Source organism: Schistocerca gregaria, chromosome X (genome assembly GCF_023897955.1).
Source record: "Schistocerca gregaria isolate iqSchGreg1 chromosome X, iqSchGreg1.2, whole genome shotgun sequence".
In the NCBI taxonomy this organism is placed as follows: Eukaryota; Metazoa; Arthropoda; class Insecta; order Orthoptera; family Acrididae; genus Schistocerca; species Schistocerca gregaria.
The window spans coordinates 159803659-159816218 of NC_064931.1; the positions used below are offsets into that span (position 1 = coordinate 159803659).

Below are 12560 nucleotides of genomic sequence, written 5' to 3' on the forward strand. Positions count from 1 at the left end.
AACTATTTTGTGGTGTTATGATTTTTTTCTGTCAGTGCAGGATCTTTGAGGGATGTGCAAGTGCCACAGTCAGGTTTGAGTGAATTTAAGTTCCCACTAGTAATGCTCCACTTTTTAGTAGATACTTCAGCAGCCAACCTAATCACACCCTTCTCCAGCAAAACAACAGAGGATGTAATGGTATTCATTAATGATGTGTTGGCTATAGGTAGAACAAGAAATTGGTCAGCTATATCTGCTTTGCGGATGGCCAATTTACACCTAACAGGGCATAAAGAGAGCAGGTGGATGATCCCGGCACCCTGTAAACCGAGGCAGGAAGAAGGCATACTCATCCCCAAATGCCATGAGCTGGTCACCCACGGTGTCGAAGAAAGAAAGGCAGTGCCAGCAGGAGGGTGGCAGGTGCTTGCAAGCACAACAAAGAAGCCCCAGTGTCCACCCTCCAAGGAAGAAGAGGCAGTAAGTGGATCACACTGTGCACATGGTGGGAGGTTCATTTGGCACCTACACTGCCAACAACAAACTGTGATGCCAGTAGACACCACTGAGGGAGCAAAAATCTTGAAGGGAGCGAGCCAAAAATTGAGGACCATTGTCTGAAACCATTGTACAAGATAGGTGTTCGACAGAAAAAAAAGGTTGACACTGATGTGGCAGATGAATGATAAAGAACATATGAAATTTAGAAAAGGTGTCAACAACCAAAAAGTGCCTACAGAAGGCCCTACAAAATCAACAGGAATTCTGTGCCAGTGTATTGTCAGTGCCAACCAAAGGGAAAAAAAACATTACATGATGCCACATGTTGCTTTGAACACTTGTGGCAAGCCACGACCAAGCTTTCCATCTCACAATCAATGTGTTTAAGCATTGCATCTGTAGTTACTGAAGATGTAATCTTGCATCTTACAATGAAGAAACCAGCAACAGTCTGTCATGCTTCTGTAGCAAGTGAAAAATGAAATGATTTGTCCTGAGCAAACAACAGGTCAGGCCCCATGGGCATCCCATATGATGTGGGGTGGGGTGGAAAGACAAAGAATGTGTTTCCAGAAAGAGATTTTCATTCTGCAGCAGTGTGTGCACCGATATGAAACGTCCTGGCAGATTAAAACTGTGTGTTGGACTAAGACTAACTCAGGATATTGTCTTTTGCCGGCAACTACCATCTGAGTTACCAAAGCACAACTCTTGACCCACCCTCACAGCTCTAGTTCTGCCAGTACCTTATCTTATGCCTTCCTAAAGTTATTAGGGCAGATCACAAGTCCTCCTCGGGTAACTACATCAGGAGAGCACTTGCCCAAGAAAGACAAAGGTTCAGAGTTTGAGTCTCGGACTGGCACACAATTTTAATCCGCCAGGAAGTTTCAAATATGTCGCAATAACCAAAAATTCAAAAGCAGCATAAGTGTCAAACTAAAACAATTTCTCAATATGAGGATTGTTAACAACCAAGTAAGTGCCAAGATGGACTACAGGTTTTGTAAGCCATAGCCGTGGTAAATTGATCAAGAACAGGAATATTCTGTTTATTTTAGGTTAACAAACTGTGTTTGACAGGAGCCAATGGTGGAGAGCTCAGTCGTGCATATGTTTGAGTGTTGAGGAGCGAAACAGATACTCTGACATCCACATGCAGCTCTCTAAGCTGTGCAAAACTAGAACAGCATGACAGAAGTGTTGCACGGTGCCATTGTTGTTGTTGTTGTTGTTGTTGACAGGGTTGTCCGCTGCGGACAGGTGTGAGCGACAGCAACCTCCCCTTCGCTTGGCGAACCTGATTCAATGTGCTGCTCACCTCCCTCTCTGCCCACTTTGATTTGATGGCCTGCAGTGCAAAGAACTGTGGGCAAGGATGGATCCTCACAGTGAAGGTTGCACTGATAAACTGCTTTGTTGGGTGCTAGGGAAGGATCACATCCCTGACCCTCCAGCTGCCTAGTGCCTAGAATACAATAGGAGCCTGGAGTACCCCAAAGGTGCACTACTCCAAGTGTGTGTGTGTGTGTGTGTGTGCGCGCGCCCCTTGGCAGTGGCAGTGGCAGTGGTGTAGTAACATATGGGTCACTACATAGCATGACACCCACACCCACACCCACACCCAGTGACATGCACCTTGGCAGTGAAAGTGAACGTGCAGTAACATGTGGGTCACTACACAAATACATGACAATCCCCCTCCCCACACGCATGTGCAAGCAATTTCAAACAAAGGCTTTGTCCAAATCCGATTCTCTTCTTTTTTGGGCACTGTCCATCACAGATCATCATTCCTAATTGGTGACCAGTAATTTATTCACTTACACATATGAGTTCTATAGTGGCATAACTGATGTAATTCTCAATATTTAATAGTTAATCTTTGTTTGGTTATTAGCCTTCCACTGTCTCAGCTCTCTGAGTAAAATTATAATTTCAATTTTCCTGTTGTGAAACAGTTTCTCAGAATTTTATTTTATTCCTTGTTTTTGCTGTGATTTACCATGTAGCTTCCTTTTTGTGTTTGGTAAAATCAGTAGTCTCCTATTGTACTCATGGCAAAAACTCATTACCTGGAACCACACGAAAGGTGGGAGCAAATGCTGTCTGGAAACAGTTCTTTGTAATTTCTTCCAACTACACATACATAGAATAAATACCATTTTAAACATTAGGTATGTAAGGTTTGATAGCTTTATCCTGTATCAGGTAGGAAGTTGGTTTTTATTGCACTCTTTAACGGAATACTACATCTTGGAAGGATCATAAATAACTGTATCTAAACTATGAATACGTCTGACAAAACCATTAGCTTGTGCTAAAACATGACATTTGATATTACAAGCAAAAACATGATTGCAAGGATTTTACATAGACAACAGCATAATATATCATTATCTCCATGCACATTTCAAGTATCAAACTTCACCTTGCATATGAATATCATTTGAAATATTATAATCCTTCACAGGTGGTGACAAAACAAACTTAGTAGCATGCTACAGGCATTTAAAGGTAACGGAGGCAAGTAACTTTACACTAGCACCCCTACAACTATTTAAAAAATAACATACTTTGAAATAGCTCATGCATTTTTGTAAGTACATTTGCTAATTGAAATTAATTTGGAACATTCAACACAAGTCATCAAGTACACCCTCCAAGAATACAAGAGGGTCTACAGCTTCAATCACCGCATCAATGTCTTTTCTCTGCACGGTCTTCCTCTTCCCCTTTATTGTGAAATTGTAAGCTTCCTTTGCCAATGACTCAATAAACAGCTCCTGAAATGAACAAAACAGAATCAAAGGTAAACATAGTAAATAAATATGACTCTGCAACTCTTGAGTTGCAGTGTGAGGGTGATACAAGTGGGACAGGTGAGTGCTATGTGAACAGGACTATGCAGCAAAAGCTCTTACAGTTACGTCATCTTGCAGCAATGTTAGCAAAGTAGCAGTGAACCGATAGGACTTCCTCTGAGACGTATAGTTTTATACACCATATTATACCTCTTCTCAAATATATTGATGCATCTGATGGACGTGAAGAAGTGCTCGACTCCAAGCATACTTGCCACCTTTAGTGTAATTTGTGCATCATCACACTGTTCACAGGCATGTTGTGAGCATGTGCTGTCCGAAATCAGTTCTCCGTAATTTCTTCCAACTCCACATATTTAGAGTACTTTTTTTTTTAAACTTCCTCGCAGATTGAAACTGTGTGCCAGACCAAGACTAACTCGGGACCTTTGCCTTTCATGGGCAAGTGCTCAACCATCTAAGCAACCCAAGCACGACTCATGACCTGGCATCACAGTTCTACTTCCACCACTATCTCATCTCCTACCTTCCAAACTTCACAGAAGTTCTCCCGTGAACCTGGGAAAACTAGCATTCCTGGAAGAAAGGCTATTGCAGACATGGCTTTGCCACAGCCGAGGAATGTTTCCAGAATGAGATTTTCACTCTGCAGCCGAGTGTGTGCTAATATGAAACTCCCTGGCAGATTAAAACTGTGTGCCTGACCGAGATTAACTATGGACTTTTCTTTTTAATTCCCTTTTTTTTTAAAAAAAAAAAAAACTGGCCCACTTTTACTTGCACTTTCTAAAATGGAGTCTTTGATTTTGATAATGGTGCTCAACACAGATACAGGTATCCCTAAAGTCTGTGCTTACAGAAGCCCCATGTGTAGAGAGTATGGATGATACCAGTACTGCAGCAGGTGTCTTAGGCTTTCTCCAAACCGTAAAACACAGCCACAGTCTGGGATTTCCACAGAAAACTAGTCATGACATGCGTGGACAAAGTGACGAGATGGTCAACCACAGAACTGTGCACTTCAAATGCACACTGTGCAATCGTTTGCAAATTGCGAGTCTTGAGTCACCATACCAACTGGGCATGAATCATAAGTTCCATCACCTTGCAAACACAGCTGGTGAGAGAGATGGGGCAGTACCTAAAGGAAGGTGTTTGTCCTTACTGGGCTTAGATACAGGTATGACTGGCTTCACGCCAGCATCCGGGAAACAGACCATCTGCCCAGATGTGGTTGTACGTATCAAGGGGAAACGGCTTGCCCACAAGAGAAAGATGCTGCAACATCTGAATGTTAACAGCGCCTGACCCTGGGGCAGACTATCAGAATGAAGTGAGAGCATGATCTAGCGCCCTCATAGTAAAGGTGTCATTGTAGTATTTATGATCCTGAGAAAAGAATGGTACCACCCGAGCCTCCTCCACTCATTTCTGATGGAGGAAGGAACTGATAGTAGGAGCAGCCCGAAATTTCTGCAAAATGGCGGACCAAGGTGTTGGAGACAGCAATAGGATCCACGACATCGTCTGCTACTGACAGGCTGGAAATTTAGGAATGAATCTTGCTCCCAGAGAGACATTGGAGGTTGGGCCACATGGCCAAAGAGGGAGTGGAACTGCTAAAAGAGCCCCAGCTAGCTTTTTTGCTATCCTGAATATCATGACGACACTGTGTACACATCTGTTTACAATGAATGCAGTTTGCCATCATAGGATGACAGTTAAAAAACACAGAGCATGTATCTACACAAGAATCGTGTCATGGCATGCCTCAGTCCACCAAGAGACCGGGACACAGCGTGGTTGGTTGGTTTAAAGGTGGGAGAAGGGACCAAACTACGAGGTCATTGGTACCTTGTTCCTAATAGAACAATGCCACAAATGTGAGAATAAAACGGATGAAACGTATAACACAAAACGGAAAGAAAGGAAAAGCCACAAGAACAAAGGGGAGGCAACAAACACTAAAAGGAACAAAAGAGGACAAGAAAACAAGAGAGAGACGTTAGAAACAGAAGAGAATAAAACATGAAAGCAGATCACAGTGGCTGGCCCACCACGAGAATAAAAAGCGAAAGCCAGCCACTCTGCAGCATATTAAAATCTCCACCCTAAAAGCACTAGTGTGGAGGACACAGAGGGACAAAGGACATGCACTAAAACTACATAGAAGTATAAAACCCACTCTCATGGATAAAACATAAAACTAAATATGCTGTGGAGGCATTGTTGCCCAACACCGAAGGCAGGGTGCTGGGAAAGTTAAAAGTCTGCCGCAGAGTGGATAAAAGTGGGCAGTCCAGCAAGAGGTGGATGACTGTCATTTGGGAGCCACGTATGGCCAATGCAGAGCCGGCAGTGGACAACTGATTCCCTGAGAGAGGCCTGCATGGAATACTTCCACATGCCTATCTCCAGAAGTGGTTTCCACATTGCCTGTTTGGACAGCTTGTTGCCGGGGATTCCAATGTGCTCTGGGGTCCACACAAACACCACTGAACGGCAGGACTGTTCCAGGGCATAGATGAACTCCTGAATGGACACTACCAGATGGTGGCGAGAGTAGCAATGGAAGATAGCTTGTAGGCTGCTCAATGAGTCAGTACAGATGATGACGACGACGACGATTGCATTGTGGGGCGCTCAACTGCTCGACTATCAGCGCCCGTACAAATTCCCAACCATTTCTCAGTCCAATCTTCCACTTACATGAAGTATGATGAAATGATGAGGACAACACAAACACGCAGTTATCTCGAGGCAGGTGAAAATCCCTGACCCCGCTGGGAATCAAACCTGGGAAGCGAGAATGTAATCACAAGACCATGAGCTGCGGACTCCGTACAAAGGAGAAATGAACCTCCAAGCCATGAGCAGATGTACTTGAGCGCACGAGATAAGGCTGCCAGCTCTGCAGTGAAAACACTGCAGCAAACTGGGAAGGATTGCTGCTCAATATGTCCTCCATAAACATATGTGAAGCCTACGTGAACATCAGCCATTGAGCTATCAGTGTAAACCACTTCAGAGCCCCAGAACATGCCAAAATTCGAAAGGAAGTGACAGCAGAGAGCGGCAGGGTTAACGGAGTCCTTACAGCCAGGAGGTCCAGATGAAATTGCGGCTGAGGCGTACGTGAACGGACTGCAAGTAGACATGGTAAAGGGAAGGACTCCAGTTCAGAGAGGAGGGACTGCATGCGAACTGCAATCGTTAGCCCCGACCTGGGCCACCGATGCGCAAGATGGACTGCTGTGGGCGGGAAAAGGAGAGGGTAATTCGGATGCTCAGGGGAACTATGATAGTGTGCTGCATAACTGGCGAGCAGTTGCACACATCTCATCTGCAGTGGACGGACACCAGCCTCCACCAGTATGCTGGTCACCGGACTCGTCCTAAAAGCTCCTGTCGCTAATCGAACCCCACAGTGGTGCACAGGGTCGAATAACTGCAATGCTGAATGTGCTGAAACCATAAATCACACTCTCATAGTCAATTAGGGATTTGACAAGGGCTCTGTAGAGCAGCAGCAATGTAGAGCTATCTGCATCCCAGTTGGTGTTGCTCAGGTAGCAGAGGGCATTGAGGTGCTGCCAGCACTTCTGCCTAAGCTGACAAAGATGAGGAAGCCAAGTGAATCAAGCATTGAAAACCAGTCCTAGGAATTGATATGTCTCTACTACAGTGGATAAAAATCGGGAGTGGTCCCCGAAGACACCACTCATACAACATGGGAAGGATATGGTGTCACCAAGCTGTGTCGTATGCTTTACACAAGACAAAAAAGACGGCAATCAGATGTTGCTGTCTGGAAAAGGCTGTTCGGATGGCAGACCCTATGGACACAAGATTATCAGTGGTAGAGCGACCCTGGCAGAAGCTGCCCTGACATGGAGCCAACAAGTTATGCGACTCCAGGACCCAACCCAACTCGGCCACATACCATACGTAACACGTTCCAGCAGCTTACGAAGGCTGGGGGGAAATTCTCCAACGCAGAGGCTCGAGCAAAGTGCTCAGCTAAGTACTTGGCAATTGCGTTTGCATTGGTACATAACTCACCATTTATAGTAACACCAGGGACAGCTGTTGGGGCTTGGCACCCAAAAGGACGTGTGATCTTTGCCCAGACTTGGAAAGGTGATGTGTGGCACCCAATGGTGGAGACTTATGTCTCCTAACTATTCTTCTTCCATTGTTTGACAAGGTAGCGAACATGGGCACGGAGAAGTTTAAAGGCTATGAGGTGCTCCAGGGAAGGCTGCTGCTTACGCCGCTGTAGAGCTTGCCGACGCTCCTTAATTGCTTCAGTGACTTCCCGTGACCATCATGGGACTGCCTTACACCTCATGCACCCTAAAGAGCGAGGGATTGCATTTTCTGCTGCAGAAACAATTGTTGTAGCCACCTGCTCAACCATCACATCGATTTTACCGTGTGGAGGAGATTCAGCAGTGACAGCCGAGCTGAAAGTTCTTAAGTCTGCCTTGTTCACAGACCATCTGCTCAGGCATCCTTATGCCTGATGTTGGGGCAGCGACAGGGAGATGAGGAAACGGTCACTACCACACAGGTCATCACGTGCTCTCCAGTGGATAGATGCAGAAGTCCTGGGCTGCAAATTGATAAATCAATGGCCGAGTAACTACCATGAGCCACACTGAAATGCGAGGCGGCCGCAGTATTTAAGAGGCAGAGGTCAAACTTTTCTAATACAGCTTCAAGAGGGGTTTGAAGGGGCACATGTTCACTACAGACCAAGTTTAAGACATAAATGCAAACTCCACCTGACACTATTATAGTCGCTACGGTTCCTGCAATATCCCTTATATCAGCAGAGTGCAGGGGTCCACATTGCTGAAAACCAGGTTTCCTGGAGGGCAATGCAGATAGGTGTAAAGCTTAACAGTTGCTGTAGCTCAGCCAGGTGGTGGACAAAACTGCCACAATTCCACCGGAGGAGGACATCGTGAGATTGGGAAGGCATGGAACATTCAATGAGGCAGTTTAAGTCAAAGGGTCACCCGCTGCCACTGACTTTTTGGCTGAGCAGTCTATATCCATTGTGTCTGAGGGTCTGGCGAAATCCTCAGTGGACGCTAAAATCTCCACGTCATCCTCAGCCGCAGAGTTGTAGGTAGCGGTGGTGTGGGTGCCACCTCAATTTTCTTGGTCTTAGGGGTTCTCTTTTTGGATTTCTCTCGTTGTTCCTTGGGTTTCCCTGGCTGGGAGGACTTAACTGGCTCAGTCTCCAGGACTGAGGATGAGAGTGAAGCTCTAACACCAGCTGCTTTTGGGTTCTTCAGCCACTGGTGGGTGTTGTCTTTCCCACTAGAAGAAACCTGGGAAGGGAGTGACCCAAGAGACCCCTTCCTAGCGAGATAAGCCGAAGAAGACTTGCGCTTCCCCGGTATAGAAGTGGGGATGGACATCCCTGATGGTTGGGGTGGGGGGGGGGGTTGCTCCCAAAGTAGGTGGTGCAAGAGTAACAGAGGGGGAAATGCCCACCATCATCAAGGGGGCAGGTGTAGTCTTCCAGCTCAGAGGTGACCTGGGCTGGCAGAGGTGATGATGCCAGAACTGTTGTAGCAGCGGTGTAAGACGATGTCATATGCACAGGATGCAGGTGTTCAAACTTTCTCTTAGCCTCTGTGTAGGTCAGTCTGTCCAGGGTCTTGTACTCCATGATTTTCCTTTCTTTCTGGAGAATCCTGCAGTCAGGCGAGCATGGCGAATGGTGCTCTCTGCAGTTGTCACAGATGGGAGGCAGGGCACATGGAGTATTGCAATGTGATGGGCGTCCCCAATCTCAACAAATCTCAGCATGTGAGGCTGGAAGTACAAAGGGAAGACACATGGCCGAACTTCCAACACTTAAAGCACCTCATCGAGGGAGGGATATAGGGCTTTACATCACACTGGTGGACCATCACCTTGACCTTCTCGGGCAATGTATTACCCTCAAAGGCCAAGATGAGGGCACCGATGGCAACCTGATTATCCCTCTTACCCCGGTGTACACACCGGACGAAATGTACACCTCGGCACTTTAAATTGGCCCGCAGATCGTCGGACTGCAAAAGAAGGTCCCTGTGAAACATGCATACCCTCGATGATATTTAAGCTCTTATGGGGCACGATGGTTACAGAAACATCACCCAGCTTGTCACAAGCAAGTAATGGCCATGACTGGGCAGAGGATGCTGTTGTGATCAAGATTGACCCAGACCTCATTTTGGACAAGCCCTCCACTCCCCTAACTTGTCCTCTAAATGCTCAACAAAAAAACTGAGGCTTCATTGTCACGAAAGACTCCCCATCAGGTCTTTAACATACAAGGTAACAGGGTGAATAAGATCTGCTGCCATCCTTAGCCTGACGTTCCTTCCCTGGTGTGGCCAGGGCAGGGAACGATTTGGTGTCATACTTCTGTGCGTTGAATTGAGCTCGTGATTGCTTGAGACTGCTGGTGTTTCACCACCAGCAAGAGATGATGTACTATGCTTCATCGCGTATCATCCGCCCTGATGCCACCCACTACGACCACGGGCCCTCCTCACAGGTACCTTCCAGCTGCAACAAAGGCCACCTGGCAGGACGGCCATTGCCAGGAGTCCCGATGCCTCGGTGGGATGAGCATCTACCCCTTGGCGAAAGTGGGGAGTTAATGGAAGCAGGCATCAGCAGTGCGAGACCTGTGTGGTCAGGGGGCTACAACCAACAGGGTACATGGCGGCCCCACCACAATGGACTGGCTACTGCGCTGTATATCAGGTGCAAAGAAGTCCATGTTCATCGTCAACACAGAAATCGTTACAGCATAGTGCATGGTGGAAAACGCACCCAGGAAGGTGTCCTCGCCCAAGAGATGGGGAATGGGCAGGACTGCAATGCGACAATGAGAAAATGTGCTAGAGATCTCAACACACGATGGACACATAGCACTTTGTAAGGCGAAACAGCATAGTTGCCCCAATCCTTAAGCCAGGCAAGAACCGAATGTCTCTCAACAGCTACTGGTTGAGTTGCCTGATCAACATAGTCTGTAAGCTGCTAGGAAAGGATGGTTACCTGCATATTATGATGGGTTCTCGAATCTTGTGGCCTTATGACCTATCAATCCTGTTTTCAGGAGGGTTGATCCACAACCAACCATCTGCTTAGATGGGAAGCAGCAATCTGCCAACACCTTATCACAATATTTTTAGATCTGCGTAAGGCATATGACACAGCATGGCAGGCTCACAGTTTACTTGCTCTCCATGACTGGAGGTTTCAAGGCACCCTACGAGTTTTACTAATCAGTTTTTATCCCACTAGTTGTTGGCTCTAGCCAACAAGCATCTGAATCTTCATCTAAAGGTAATAATAAAAAAAAAAAAAAAAAAAAAAAAAAAAAAAAAAAAAAAAAAAATCAGACTAAGAAACAGTCCATACCTTTGCCAACTTAAGAGTTCTTGTTCAATGGTGTCGCCATGATACCCTCACCCGTCTGAACTTCTAATTGCCGGTGGGCACCACAATCTGTTTTTCCGTCCTGGAATCTGCACGCCAACCCAGAGAGAATGCCGATGACTCCATGGATCTCATGGAACACAATCCTCCAACCTCTGCACCCTGTAGCAATTAGTTCTGGAAGGCTTGCACTCAGCAGCCGGCAAGGTGACACCTCTTCATTTTTCCCCTGCTGCCCTTTCCCCATCATCATTCTCCATCAATGAAACGTTCACAGCCTTAGATCCAACAAAGAGGAATTAAGGCTGCTCTTCGAATCACAGGAGTCAGGAAACAAAATTGCATCCTCATGACTGCTTTGATCTCTCGCATTCCTTTCTGTTGTGCTTTGACCTTCCCATTGAGGATGGCATTCAGTCTCATGGCAGAATCATGCTGCTCATCTGGAATGAAGTTCATAGTCAAACGATCTCACTGAATACCTAGCAACAAGCTGTTGCAGTCCACATTTCCCTTCCTCGCTTCACCTTTCCTCTTTGTAACACCTACATCCATCCATCCTTCGGTGTCACTAAAGCGCAGACTTCCTCCAGCTTATTCACCCCTTTTTTGCTGTTTGGTGACTAATGTGCACCATACCTTTTGGGGCTCCTCAAGAACCTGTCAGAGAGGTGCCTTCTTGGCTGACCTTCTCAGTCAGCTCAACTTCATCTGCCGTAACTCTTGAGTGCTCACATTCCTTCCCGACTCAATGTACACCTGTTCCAATTTGGACCTGCCCAGCTTGCCCGTCGTCTGGCCTGTTCTCTTTTGCGTACTCTAACGACCACTTCCAGTGCTCTATCAGTTTGCTGACTCGTACCGCACCAACCGTAAACCCAACTGGCAGCTTTCTAATGGCGACTGGAGGCTTTACTCCTCCTGGGCAACCTTCATTGAACATAATTTCCCCCGTTGTGATGACCTTACAAATGCTATCCTTACTGCTGCAGAATGTTCCATTCCTCGCACTTTATCTTTGCCGCGCCATGTCCTGGTTCCTTGGTGGACAGACACATGCCATGATGTATTCGCACTTGGAGATGTGCTCTCTCAGTTTTTCACTGTTGCCCTAAGATTGTGAACGGTATTCATTACAAACAGTTGCGTGTGCAGTACCGTCGCATTCTTTGGGACAGCAAAAAAGCCAGCTGGATTTAGTTTGTTAGTCCTAACAGTTCCTCTCCCTCTTCCGTCATGTGGGCCAACCTCTGAAGGCAGCCTGGAACCATAGTCCATTCTCCAATTTCTGGCATAAGAATAGCAGATGATGTCATAGTGGACCCCACACCTTGGGCCACTATTTTGTGGAGAGTTCGAGCACCACTCACCATCACCCTGCCTTCCTCTATCAGAAACAAGTGGAGGTGGCTCAGGCAATACCTTTCTCTTCTCAGAATCTTGAGCGCTACAATACCGCCTTCACTAGGATGGAGCTAAATCGCGCTCTTGCTTCATCCCGATCCTCGGGCACAGGGCCAGACGCTGTTCACATTCAGATGTTGCAGCACCTTTCTCTTGAGGGCAAACACTTTCTTCTTCGTACGTGAAACCACATCTGGGAAGGGGAGGGGAGGGGAGGGGGGGGGGGGGGCACATTTTCCAGATGCTGGCGTGAAGCCAGTCATACCCATACCTAAGCCTGGTAAGGACAAACACCTTCCTTTAGCTACTGTCCCATTTCTCTCGCCAGCTGTGTGTGGAACGTGATGGAATGTACGATTCAAGCCTGGCTGGTATGGTGGCTCAGGTCTCAAA

The 12560-nt window shown here is 46.7% G+C and overlaps 1 protein-coding gene across 1 annotated transcript in view; it reads right to left on the minus strand.

Moving 5' to 3' along the window:
- Nucleotides 1-2690: 2690 nt before the first annotated feature.
- Nucleotides 2691-12560, minus strand: part of LOC126299242 (DNA polymerase epsilon subunit 4-like) — a 68370-nt gene continuing 58500 nt past the window's right edge. Inside the window, exon 3 of the mRNA XM_049991030.1 lies at nucleotides 2691-3269. Within this exon, the coding sequence (XP_049846987.1) occupies nucleotides 3120-3269 (150 nt within the window). The 3' untranslated portion in view covers nucleotides 2691-3119. The remainder of the gene's footprint in view (nucleotides 3270-12560) is intronic.